Genomic DNA, 13910 nt, shown 5'->3' with positions numbered 1-13910 from the left:
GGCGGCTCCCGAGGACGACCGGCGGACGCGCTCGGCGGCGGCTCGGGGCTCGGAGGCCCGGAAGCTCCTGGGGCTGGCGCATCCGGAGCGCGGGAGGCTGGCAGGTAGGGCTCTCCGGGCGCGTCCCTCCGCCGGCCCGCTCACCTCGAGGAGGGACGCGCCGGCTTCTCACCCAGGATCTCTGCCGGGAGGCGCTGGGGTGGGGGAGCGCTCACCCCGGTAGCGTTGCCGAGCGTTCAGGTTGGTTCACTTTGTGCTTTATGTTTGTTTTCTTAGCCTGACGCCTGATCCAAGCGGAGCGGCCGCTATCAGAACCGCTGGGTCTGCTTGGGCAGCACTGTCAGAACGGGCTGGCTTCCCTCCCCCTTTTTCTTGCATTGTAAAATGTATTCTAGCCAGAAATATACCTGTTTTGTATTATTCACTTATACTACTTCTTAAAAACGTTTTTTTTTTTTGCCTTAGGCAAGTTAATTAAATAGCAGTTTTTTGCCAAGAGAAGTAAAACAGTCTAAACCTTTCAGATTTGTTTCATGTGCTTTTTGCCTCCCTGAATGGTAAATAGGAAGTTATCAGCTCTTCAGAATCAAACACGGGCTACATTAAGCGATCTGTAAACTCCAGAAACATTGAGAAACTATAGACCAAAACCCAACTAAATCACGATTGAGTAATTTTGAAAAGAAATGAAAGTAAATTTTTAAAATGTGTATTTTTCAGGGGGAGAGAGAGAGAGAGAAAAGAAAACAGTGTAAGCGAGGGAGACAGAGAGAGGGAGATAGAGGATCTGAAGCAGGCTTCTAGCTGTCAGCACAGAGCCTGGCTTAGGCTGGAACCCACTAACTGGGAGATCATGACCTGAGTGGAAGTCAGAAACTCAACTGACCGAGCCACCCAGGCGCCCCAAAATGAAGGTTTAAAAACAATTTTCTATAGCTCCTCATTTTTAACCGTAATTGGGGAAATGTTTAAATGCAAGGAAGGGCCCTTTAAGATTTACAAGTTTTTGAGATTTCCCTAAATCTTCATTTCTTTAATAAATATTTATTGAGCCCCTCTGTGCTTGGCGAGCATTGCATTGGTGAGCGGAAAGAAATGGGCTTCCAGCTTAGTGGAGAAGAAACAAATGAAACGATATGACTAGAGACCAAACTGTAGCGGTGGTGAGGGCTTGGGGGCCAGGCCTGTGAACTTGTCAGATGCAGCCCCTGAAACAGTGAGGATCCCACACACTTTGCTGCAAACCCCCTGCTTTAGAAAAGATTTTCCAAGAGCGTCATTGTCGAGGCAGGGCAGGGTGGCGCTGTGAAGCAGGGGGAGAGAGGAGGGGTGCTTCACCTCTTATGGACTTGAAGCTCAGGGGAGTTCTTGGTATCGCTGAGGTACAAAGAATTTATGTCATTGCTTAGTCGGTTGTATGTAGATTTTGACGGAAATAAAGATCTTTTACTCTATTAAAAAAACATTCTGAGCCTAGAAGATCTCACTGGGCCGTGAGCTGCTCGAGTCAGGCCCTGGGTCTAATTCTGTCTAGTTCGTAGCAAATGTGCAGCTGAGAGCTGGGGCTCAGAGTGCCTGAGATGGAAGAATGAATACTGGCACAACCAGGCCCAGATTGAGTCCCAAATATAGAGACCCTGAACTCTGCAGGGTATGGCTGCCGTTCCCACATGCAGCTCAAAGTGAGTGCAAGGAAAACCAGGCTTTTTTTAAAGTTTATTTTGAGAGAGCGCGCGCGCGCGTGTGAGTGAGGGAAGGGCAGAGAGAGAGAGAATCCCAAGCAGGCTCCACGAGGTCAGCACAGAGCCCCACAGGGGTCTCCATCTCTCAACCCGAGATTTCCTGAGCTGAAATCAAGAGTTGGATGCTTAACCAACTGAGCCACCGAGGTTCCCAGTTTTGTTTTATTTCTGAGATATTAGGCACCGAGAAGGGTTTTGGGTGTCTGGCTTTGCTGGTACCCGCATGGGCTCCACACCCTGGGAAGCCCAGCCCTGCCTCTCTCCTGGCCGCCATGCCTGGACTTTCTTACTGTGTTCCCACATGTGCTACCTGCCGGTGTGTTAGGAAGACAGCTTTAAGTAAAGCAGGAGCTGCACCTCCTTTTATTTTAAGAAGAGCTATTTTCATCTGCCTCCTTGAATAATTGTGAACACATAATCTGAGAAAACGAGGCAGAGATTGGCTCACTAATTTTTTTAAACAGATAATAAATACATATTGCATCTTATGAGGAAATCTGATGAACCCCTTACCAGGACATATGGTTTCCTTAAAAGTCGTTATATATGATATATTGAAGCCAATCTGGATGTTGGTATTCGTGGGATTAAGAGGAAGTAGGGTGTCATGTCATCTTTAATTTGTAACTTGTCATCATGAGGGCACCCTCAGATGTTGGCGTATCTCTTTGACATGCTGCAGATAAAGAGCTCCGTGTGTGTGTTTGTGTGTGTGTTTTAATCAAGAGACCAAGAAAAAAAAAAACTGAGTTTGAAGGGAAGGAATTCCAATGTTAACATCCTGAGTTTTAGGAAAACAAACGCAAGCATCCTTTTTTTTTTTTTTTAACAGTACAGTTATAGTTCTGATTAAAGATATTTTCATCCATCTTCAGCACTTTGCTGAGTATGCCACCTGACATGTGTGACTAGAAAAGTTGGGTCTCGGGAGGGGGGAAAAGAGGTGGTGGTGATGGTGGAGGGCACTTAAGGGGAAGAGCACTGGGTGTTGTATGGAAAACAATTTGACAATAAAATATTATGGAGAAAAAAAAATAAATAAAAATAAATAATAAAAAAAAAGAAAGAAAAGTTGGGTCTCAAGTAATTTGTATCAGAGACGTTAGAATCAGGGTCTACCATCTGAAATGTTTCCAGATGTGTGCCAAGAGCGGTCTTCGAGTCATCCCTGCTCCCCCACCACCACCCTCGGCCTTCCAGAGGCCCCGCAGCCCATTGCCCACCTCTGGGCCCCCTCCCTGCCGCCCACCTGCTGGAGGGATTTTCAGCCGTCTTCCGAGAGCTGTGGCCTACAGTGGTAGGCTGCCATCTCACTGATAACTCTTCTCTTATCACTTTGGCCAGACGGCAGTCTTCAAAGACACAGGAGCTCGCTGTAGAGCCCCTGGTGGACTGCTGGGATAAGAAGTAATGTGTCAGAGCCCCTTGCTGTGCCTGGCAGATAGAGGGGGGCTATGGAGGGCTCCGACCATCCCACCGAGTTAGGCGCAGTGCACACTGTGTAAGTTGATCTCAGCAGTGAGCTGTGTGAGCCATTGGGGTGCTGTGAGGTTATGACTACAGTGCCAGCCTGCAGGGGTGCACAGAGACGGCTTGCCAGCCTGCAGCGGCGCACAGAGATGGCTTGCCTTGCCTACTCTTTGCAGGCAGGCTCCTGGTTACAGTGTGCAAGGTACACCCCACCCCTCCACCTACACCATTCAGTTGAAGCCTCTGTGGAGGGGCTGGGAGGGTGCCTCTCACTTAAAACACTGATAAAGGCTTGTGCGGCTTGAGATTAGGACCCTTCTTAGACCTCATGGCCACCAGGAGCTTTTGCTGAATTTATGAGTTATATTTTAAGAAGTGATAAAAAAGAATAAAGTGATAAAGCCAGCGAATAGAGTAAGCAAGGAGAGGATGAGCCGCACGGAGAACAGCTATTTCCTGAAGCCCCTGTCGGGATGGAGGCTCTGACAAGGACAGTACTGCTGGCACAGTGAGGCTGTACCTCTGAAATGGAGACTGCTCCAGAAAGCCAGGCATGCTTGTTTGCTCTGGAACACCAGCTTTCAGAGAAAGCATTAGCGTTCGGTAGCTGTGCTATGGAACATGTTAGCATTGGTTTAAGTGCAAAGCGCGTCCCAGATTCTAAAAGAGCTTACCGTGAAAAAAACAGTGAACTATCATCATAAGGTTCATTCATATTTTATGTTGACTACATGTTGTTTCATAACTTAGATATATTGGATCAAGTGTGTTGTTAAAATTAATCCTACCCACTCCCTTTTACTCCTTTAATGTGGCAATTAGAAGATTTAAAATGACAAAGGTGGCTGCCCACTGACCAGCAAGTGCTGGAGGCAAAGGCAGCCCCCCCTTGCAAATATGGCCTCAGTGGCCTGTGCTGACTGTCTGGAAGGCCTTTGTTCTGCAGATTGCTCCAAGAACCTGAGAAGTTTCCCAAAGGCTCTGCTTCCTGCCAGTTGGCCAGCCCCTCGCATCTTCATTTCCTTCCCTATCCAGCTTCAAATGCCAGGTTTCTTCACCTCGCCCTCGAACCTGGAGAATCCTCCACCCCTTTGCTCCCCATGATACCCCCTCTGCCTCCATGGATATGTCTCACAGATGCCTGAAAACTCAAGTCTGAACACCAAAGTCACTTCCCCAAAACTGCCTTTTGTGCTGTCACTTCTCTCAGAGCGTGGACTGCCGTGCGGACCTCCTGCCGGAGCCAGAGCCACCCTGACTCCCTGTGATGACGACATGTAGTGGTGTCTGCTGTGCATTGTGTGCTGAATGTCAGGCACTGTACCACTGCTTTCCATATATGTACCTAATTTTCTCCTTGTGATCTCTCTATGAAAGAGAGATTATTTTTATTGCCATTTTGTAGATGAAGAAACTGAGGCACAGAGAGGTTGAGTGACTCACTGGAGGTCAAGCAGCTAGATGGCAGAGCTAGGTCCCAGTTTAGAACTACCCTCCCAACTTGCTCCCCAAATCTGGCCAATTCTCGCATCCCTTAGAGCCTAGTTCTTAAAAATATCTCCAGTCCTCGCCACCTTCCTTGCCCCCTCTGCCCCTACCCTAGTTCCCCCGTCCCCCTTGGCTGGAGCAGTGAAACAGCATACTGTAAGCAGGCTCGGTCTGCAGTCCTGGGGCCTCCAGTTCTCCCCTTTCGCTCTGCAGCCAGAGTGGGACATTTACAACGCAAAGCTGCCTCTTAGCCTCCAGTACTGTGCGTTCCCTGTTCCACCTCATAATCCTGAGCTGCCACCTGTTCATTTCTCAGTGCCTCCTGGTTCGCACCACGAGGTCCCTCTCCCAGCTCTGTCCTGTAGCCATTCTGCTTCCTGGCCTGCCCTGACCCCAGGCTCCTGCCTATTTCTCTGCGTGGAATGTAGGAGGACAAGGAAGGCTTTGTTTCCAGATGGGGTTCTGCATTATATGAGCTGGGTGACCTTGGGCAGGTGCCCTCACCACTTGGCCTGAATTTCCTCTGACATACTGAGGGTAAGAGGAGTGTTGGGAAGATGCAAGGAAATAATGCTTATCAAATGCTTTCGACCGTGGTGGGGCCCTATTTCTGTGCTTCGTCTTTAGTCCTGGAATGACGCAGGTGAGAGCTGTACTGGCCTGATGGTCAGATGACTCGTTAAAAGATTGGTACCACGTGGTGCCTGGGGGGCTCAGTAGGCTGAGCATCTGACTTCAGCTCAGGTCATGATCTCACAGCTTGTGAGTTCGAGCCCTGCGTCGGGTTCTGTACTGACAGTTCTGAGCCTGGAATCTGCGTCGGATTCTGTGTCTCCCTTTCTCTCTGCTCCTCCCCCAGTCACATTCTGTCTCTCTGTCTCTCATAAATGAATACACATTAAACAAATTTTACCAAGATTGGTACCATGTCCCACGGGTGGTGGCCATGCAGCCCAGCTTCTTCCACCCGCCCCACACCTCTGTGCTTTCATGAGTCAACTCTGCGTTTTAGGGTTTCTTCCCTCCCCCCTTTGCAGAATATTCCTTTCATGTTTTGGATGCCATGATTCAGTTGAATGAGGGTAATAGAAAGCTACCTGATGAAATCTGTCAAGAGCTACGTAACAGTTGCTAGGGTCCCATTAGGAAAGAGGCTTAACCATCGAAAAAAGTTGGAGAAAATTTTCAGAAGGATTGTAGTCTACTTGGCATGTTGGGTTTAGGGAGGAATCTGAAATGATAGCTCTGGTTCAAATCTAAAGTATTCATTAATATCAAAGATAATGGTATGTAAGAAAACCTCCATTAAAAAGAATCCATCTAACTGAAAGCTGAAAAAAAATCTTTTATTTTACTTTTGTCTATATTTAGTTTGTAGGAGAAGGACACAAATAGCAATAAAACAAGCTGATAATTTTTTTTAAGGAAAAAGGGGATATCCTAGAATGAGTTTGGAGTCAACTAAATTCTTTTCCTCTTTGTAATCATTAGTAGTACTGTGTCAGAACTAGAGTTCAGAATCTAAGTCCTGGGGCATTCCATTCACAAACTACACATTCTGATTTGGAATCAGAAATCTAAATTGGAAGACAGGAGGAGGGAGGGAGAAATGGACCTTCTAGCACTTCACATACATTGCCCCCGTGGAAGCCTCTGCAGGAGAGAGAGTGGACTGGGGAGACTCGCTGCTGAAAGCCCCCGGGTTCACCCCACACTCATCAGGACGCTTCTCTCTGGAGCACGCGGGCGGAACCCCAGGGAAATGTCCTCTATGCCTGGTGGCTTTCAGTCCCCCTGGGCTCTGTTGTCAGGAGTGTTGCCTTTTGAAACAGGACCCCAGGTCTTACATCAAAATGCAACGGCCCTTCGCCAGGTTCGTGTTATTCAGTTAAGTTGTGATTGTGCAATATAAAGCTAGACACAGGAACTTTCTGGCTCTGCAAAGAATCATTTCCATGTGGACTCTCAGAGGAATCGGATCTTCCGTTCCTAGTTAGGCTGACTGAGGAACTTTGGGCTGGTGGACTGTGGTGCCTTCTTCACCACAGTTCAATTTATTTGTTCATTTATCCAACAGATGTTTATTGTTGTCCCTGGAGGCGGTGGAGGTGGTGGGGGTACAGCAGTGAACGCAACAAAAATCTTGCATGTCCTAATGGAGAGTAGAAAAAAACAAGTGACACGTTTAGAATGCCGTACAGTGGCAGGTGCTAGGAGGAGGAGGAGGAGGAGGGAGGGAGACAGGCAGTGCTTGGTACTTGTATTTTTGAGAAGGTTGTTGGAGGAAGTCTTCTCCAGAACAGGATGTCAGGAGGCCTCCAGGAAGTAAGAGAGCCATTGTGGGAATGTCCCTGCTTTGGCTCCCTATTCCAGAGTTCTGCCAGCTAAATCACCGTTGGCACTGAGTTTACTCTTTGTTTGTTTTTAAATACAAAAAAATGTTGTTAATTGGAGTATAGTTGATGTACAAAGTTACATTTATTCCAGGTGTATAATATTATTGAATCATCAGCTCTATTCTCTGCACCATCCCACCAGGATAAGTGTAGTCGGAATCTGCCAACAAACAGCATCTGTTATGATATTATCAACTGTATTCTCTAGGCTGGACTTTTCATCTCTGTGGCTTATTTATTTTGTAACTGGAAGCTGTGCCTCTTATCTCCTTATCTGTTTCTCAGTACTCCCTCACACCTTCCCTCTGGCAATCTCCAGTTCTCTGTATTTAAGAGTCTAAAATATTTTGTTTTGTTCATTTGTTTTGTTTTTTAGATGCCACATATAAGCGAAATCATGGTATTTGTCTTACTTTGACATGTCTTACTTAGCATAATACCCACTCTGTCCATCCATATTATAGCAAAGGTACTGTGTCAGAACTAGAGTTCAGAATCTAAATCCTGGGGCATTCCATTCACAAACTACACATTCTGATTTGGAATCAGAAATCTAAATTGGAAGACAGGAGGAGGGAGGGAGAAATGGACCTTCTAGCACTTCACATACATTGCCCCCGTGGAAGCCTCTGCAGGAGAGAGAGTGGACTGGGGAGACTCGCTGCTGAAAGCCCCCGGGTTCACCCCACACTCGTCAGGACGCTTCTCTCTGGAGCACGCGGGCGGAACCCCAGGGAAATGGGGTTCCTTATGACGTGTCTTACTTAGCAGCCCCCGTGCATTCTTATGGCTAGGTAATATTCCACCGTGTGTGTGTGTGTGTGTGCACCACACTATCCATTCTTCTGTGGATGGACACTTGCTATTGTAAATAATACAATCTATATGCTTTTTATTAAAGTTACATGGAAATAATACCTTTGACTGAAGTGCTAAAACATGGAGAGAAGCAGTCGGTATTCGCAGGGTGTGAGAGGTCCCGTCTCCTGGGGCCCCGTGCATGTTGTGCTCATCTAGAAGCCTCGGCATTGACTCTGCAGTGCTGGCACTAGCTAGGCTCCTAATAGGACCAAACTCAAAAGGTACGCGGTGGCACATGTCCAACCCCCCGGTCACCCAAAGCCTAAGAAGGAATTTCTGTTACCTGCTTCTAATTACCCTCCTGGAGGTGTCCTGTCTGTACGGAAACTTAGAAACTAACAAGAAAGTGCTAACATCTGTGTCCTGGGCTATTTTCACTAACTGGGATTCTTGCTGACATCACTACCTATGGAGTTGGCCTCATTCCTTTTAATGACTGTATAATATTCATAAAATAAATGCTTCTTTATTGATTTAACTCGTTCCCCATTTGTGGATGTTCTGCTGTATACGTAATGCTGTAATGAGCATCCGCGAGTGTACATATTTTGCATACACTTAGAGGAGTATATGTAGAAGTTAAAATCTTAGAATTGCTGGATCAAAGGGAATGTACATCCACATTGTAACTGATACGTTCGCATCGCTCTCCATCGCATCTGCGCCACTTTGCACACCCTAACAGTGCAAATGCCTCTTTCCCACAGCTTCCCCAGCACGGTGTGTTATAGAACTCTGATCTCTGCAATCCAGTAGATGAAAACTGGTATATCTTCATAGTGTAGATTTTCATTCCCTCATTATGCATGCACTCATCTGTTTGATGTGTTGTTCCTGATCGGATTTTCTCGGTTTTTTCCCTTTCTGTTAAGACTCTCTCCCACTGTCTTTTTAGGTGTATTAACAGTTGTGTTATTGTCTATCGTCCAATGGTATTCTGGTGTGTCACCCCCCAAAGCAGTGCGGTTAAGAAGGAACATATCAGCCTCTGACTTTGGCTCAGGTCATGATCTCACGGTTCGTGGGATCGAGCCCTGCATCGGGCTCTGTGCTGACAGCTCAGAGCCTGGAGCTTGCTTTGGATTCTGTGTCTCCCTCTCTCTCTGACCATCCCCTGCTCACGCTGTCTCTCTCTCAAAAAATAAATAAATAAAAACATTAAGAAAAAAATTTAAAAAAAAGAAGGAACATATCACATGTAATGGGCGACAGCAACCATAACGTAATTCAGAGATTGATTTACTTGCGCTGTTTGCTCTTCAAGCGAACCCCCAGTGCAGATGCCAGGGGATAACCACAAATAGCGTGAGCATAGGGAAAATGGCACCTTAGATGAACGCAAGATCAGGAGGCAGGGAGGGAGGCCAGAATGGATCTCCAGATTTTCATAGTTAGCTCTTGGATATTCCTGGCAAGGAAGGCGTGATCAAACCTGGGCAAAAGCAGAAGTTGTTTTCTCTGGCTCCTGGGGCGCGGTGGGTTTGGCCCCTGAGACTGAGAGCCGCCTGTGTTTTCCAGCCGCAGTCGGGTTTCTGGCCATGTCCAGTGTCATCACCATGTCTGCCCCCTTCTTCCTGGGCAAGATCATCGATGTCATTTACACCAACCCCACCATGGACTCCAGCTGCCACCTGACCCGCCTCTGCCTGGCGCTCAGCGGCGTGTTCCTGTGTGGAGCCGCTGCCAACGCCGTCCGCGTCTACCTCATGCAGACCTCAGGTGAGGGGCCCTCGTCCTGCTGAGCGAGGTGTTCCAGGGTGCTCGTAGCAGGGCCATGGGGGTAAGCTCCGTGTGCCCCAGGCCCCCGCTCCTCTTCTCCCACAGTCACCTCCAGCGGGGATAGAGCCCTGTGTCTGGCCAGGTGTGGGAGCTCCAGGTATTTTTAGATCAGACACTCTCTTCTCAACCCCCCAGTATGTGGATGGAATTGAGGAAGCCACCTGTCTTGTGGAAGGTTGGAGAACACGGCCTGTGGGCAGGAGGCCTGAGGTCCGAGCCTTACCCAGGGAGCGGCAGACAGCTGCTCTGCCCGTGTTTGGGTCTCCCCTCCAGGAGGCCCTGGCACCGGGCTGGCTTGCAGCCTCTCCACGGGAGGCCTGGCTGTCAGCAGGCTGTGACTGCCACCGAAGTCTCAGGGCCCTGGGGCCGACCCCAAGCCGGCTGCACGCCACTCAGCTGATGTCACTCTCACTTGCTTTTGCAGGTCAGCGCATCGTGAATAGGTTGAGAACTTCGCTCTTCTCCTCTGTTCTGCGGCAGGAGGTTGCTTTCTTTGACAAGACTCGCACTGGAGAGTTGATCAACCGCCTCTCCTCAGACACCGCACTCCTGGGACGCTCGGTGACAGAAAACTTGTCGGACGGGCTCCGGGCCGGGGCCCAGGCCTCTGTTGGCATTGGCATGATGGTAGGTCGGCCCCGGCCGGCGTCATGTCCGGGCTTTGGGCGGTGCCAGGCCTCTCAGTCAGGGGTGAGCTGTGAGCCACTTAGCCAGGGGTGCACCGCAGAGCCCGCAGCCTAGTGTCTCCTTGGAGCCTGGATCGTTGACATTTAGAAAAGGTTACATCACTGCCTGGGTTCTCTAAGAGTGGGTGAAAGAATGTTGCAGAAAACAGTAACAGGTGGAAGGAGCCCGGCTGGGCGCCAAGCTGTGGTTAGAGGAAAGGTAGTAAGTTAACATTCCACCCCCACCCCTGCCCCACCAAAACTGCAGAAAACTCTGTGCTGTCTTGACAAGCCAAGGGATGGTTTCCCTTCCCCGTCTCCTAAGGACGGGGAAAAATTCCATCCTGTGCACGAGTAGGTCTGTGCTCCATTCAAGTGAGCTCTCTCTACGCCCGCAGCCTCTTTCTGGTCCGAGCCGGGCGGCCTGAGCACCGTCCTGTCTGCTCGCCTCACTCCTCCAAACCCTCCTCAGCCCTGCGCTGCTGGCCGCTAGAAATGTAATGCAAACTAATAGGTACTTTTAAATTTCCTAGTAGCCACATTTTATTATTATTTTTAAATGTTATGTATTTATTCTGAAAGAGAGAGAGAGAGAGAGAGAGAGAGCAAGCCGGGGAGAGGCAGAGAGAGAGGGAGAAAGAATCCCAAGCTGATAGCACAGAGCCCAAAGCAGGGCTCTATCCCATGAACTGTGAGATCATGACCTGAGCTGAAATCAAGACTCTGACACTTAACCAATAAAGCACCTAGGTGCCCCTCTAGTAGACACATTTTAAAAAGCAAAAAGAAATAACATTAATTTTTTAAATGTTACTTATTATTTCTGAGAGAGAGAGAGAAGAGAGCAAGAGAAAGTGGGGGAGGGGCAGAGAGAGAGGGAAACAGAATCGGTAGTGGGCTTTCCACTGTCAGCACAGAACCTGATACGGGGTTTGAACTCACAAACTATGAGCCAAAACCAGATGCTTGACTGACTGAGCCACCCAGGTGCCTCCAAGATTAGATTAATTTTAATAATGTATTTTACTTAACCCAGTATAACAAAGTACCAGTTCAACATGTAATTTTTGTAACAATTATCAATTAGATATTTAATACTATTATTTCATGTTAAGATTTCAAAATCCAATGTGTATTTTATACTCATGGAGCATCTGAATCTGGATGCTAAATTTTCATTGGAAATATTTCATCTGTATTTAGATTTTATAAAATTTGCCATTGAAAAAAGATTGACATACCAGGTTTTCCAGACATACTTAAAACTTGACCAGTAACTGAATAGAAATGGAATATTGGTTTTTAAGTTTAAATTTTAGTTAAAGCTAAACATAATTAGGAATCTGGTGTCTCAGTCACACTAGCTACACGTGTAGTGATTGGTGGCAGCCAGGTGGCCCTGTCATTGTAAGCAGTGCAGGCCTAGGTCCCTGGGGTGGAGGTCCTCATTGATCCCGTCTCCCGAGTGGAAGAGCTTGGGTCTTTGTCTTCTTTGCGCCCATGCAGCACTCAGTCCAGAGCAGAAGGACATACTGCCAACCTGAGCCGGTCAGATCTACTTTATGAAATGGAAAGCCGCTTTGAAATTCCATGTCTATTAAGAAGAGCCGTCATGCACTCAAGCATCATTCCTAAATAGTGATCGTTCTGGGTTCCAGGCAAGCTGGGAACCTCTTCCTGTAACAGTTTCAGGCCGTTCAGAAGAAGTCCGGTGGCTAATCAGACAGGGCCTTTGTCTGCTCAGGCTGTCATAGCAAAGTGCCACAAAGTGGGTGGTATAACCAACAGAGATTTACTTCTTACATCTCTGGAGGTGGAGTCCAAGGTCAAGGTGCTGGCCAACTTGGTTCACTATGAGATCTCTTCTATCAGCTTGTAGGCGGCCGCCGTCTTGACATGTGCTCACATGGCCTTTCCTCCCTGCTTCTGTGGAGAGTGCATGTTCTTAGGTGTTTGGTTTTTTTTTTTTAATAAGGACACTGATCCTATCAGGGCCCCACCCTTATGACTTCATTTCACTGTAATTACTTCCTTAGAGACCCTATTTCCAAATACAGCTGCACTAGAGTTAAGGCTTCGGCATATAAATTTGCAGGGGGCACCAACATTCAGCCGCATGAGGCAGCATCTTCTGGAACCTGGCCTTTAGCCCTGGAGGAACAACAGTATTCTTAGTTTCTCACAAGCCCCCTGGACCTGACCTCCGATAAGCCTGCTCACAAGAACCTAATAGTGTCTATACTAGACTGCAAGATCAGTAATTGCATGACAGGCACTTCCTTCCTACATTAAGACGTGTGTTCCTGCTATTCCAACACTCCTTTTTGGTGACAGGAGCCTGTGTTTGGCTTCAGAGGGTTCTGGTCAAGCATAGAGCTAGAGCACAGAGAAGCAGGCGGTGTGGAGACATTCTGAGGGCCATCCTTCTCCACCGAGGACACCCCGTGCAGGTGGCTTGCTCGAGCTCTGCCTGTCCAGGCCCCAGCACTGCGAGGCCTGCTTGGATTGCATCCCTGCCCCTGCACGCGGCCAACTGGCGACCTGCTGGGAAACTGCCAGACTGCATGACCTGTCTGCTCAGGGTGGGTCAGTCCGTAAATGGCCAAAGGTGCCACAGCCATGATCCTGCTCCCGGGCCTTAACATTGCTAACATTTGAAGAGCACTCGCTCTTCTGAGACTGTGTGACACCTGAGATTATCCTGTCTCTCTCTTACCCATCTGCTGCCCAGCTCTCACTCTGTAAAGCTGCATGGATCAGCTGTCTCCCAGGTGCCTGGAACAGTGTGTGCCATAGGTAGGCGTTTGGTAACGGGCTGTAGAATGAGCAAACGAATGACTGATCGGCCGGTCCATTTATCACTGTACATTTCAGTCTGCAACTTTTCCTCAGCATTTTAAGAAAGCCTTATGCTGATTATACTGTTTTCCTGTGCAAATGAGATTTGGCGGATTTTAACAATTTGTGTTGAAGAGAGGCTGGTGCCATTTAAATCCAATCACCGAGTTGTGGGGTTGACAGGAAAACCGTTATGTTATTTCTACAGAAGTTGATAATTTCCTCTTTGAGCAGCTCCAGTTGTTAGAAAGTTCTCATGTTGAGTCCACATCCCTCCTGCTGAGACTTCAGTCCTCTGGGCCCTGGAAACAGCTCCAACTCTTCTTCCACTTGTGAATCCGATCCCCTGCTCAGTCCTCTTTTATCTGATTGTCAATTGATATGGGGTTTCGTGGTGGCTTTGCCATCTTGGTCATTTCAGTGCCACACATTGCTCTGGCGGTTCAGGGCCTCAGAGGGGATGCAGACCTGAATACAGAACTCCTGGTGTGATTGGGTCAGTGGGAGCCGCACGGCCCCCTTCCTTCACTCCTGCCCTGCCTTCCCCTCCTCTGTTGTCCAACAGCATGGGCTAGTGCACACGGCACGTCCCCGCCACGGGCCAGCGCTGGAAGGTGGAGTATTTCCAGCCTTTCTTCAGCACCTTTGTCATTATCACCCCCGTGTGGTGT

General features: G+C 48.3%; 1 protein-coding gene across 1 annotated transcript in view; it reads left to right on the top strand.

Moving 5' to 3' along the window:
* Window positions 1-4: 4 nt before the first annotated feature.
* Window positions 5-13910, top strand: part of ABCB10 (ATP binding cassette subfamily B member 10) — a gene marked incomplete at its 5' end in the record, with an annotated part of 33388 nt that continues 19482 nt past the window's right edge. Inside the window, 3 exons of the mRNA XM_029919335.1 lie at window positions 5-104; window positions 9476-9676; window positions 10161-10363. Coding sequence (XP_029775195.1) covers window positions 5-104; window positions 9476-9676; window positions 10161-10363 — 504 coding nt within the window. The remainder of the gene's footprint in view (window positions 105-9475; window positions 9677-10160; window positions 10364-13910) is intronic.

This window comes from Suricata suricatta, chromosome 2, assembly GCF_006229205.1.
Source record: "Suricata suricatta isolate VVHF042 chromosome 2, meerkat_22Aug2017_6uvM2_HiC, whole genome shotgun sequence".
NCBI lineage: Eukaryota > Metazoa > Chordata > Mammalia > Carnivora > Herpestidae > Suricata > Suricata suricatta.
Note: the sequence above shows the minus strand (reverse complement) of the source record. Positions and strands in the feature narration are given on the sequence as shown.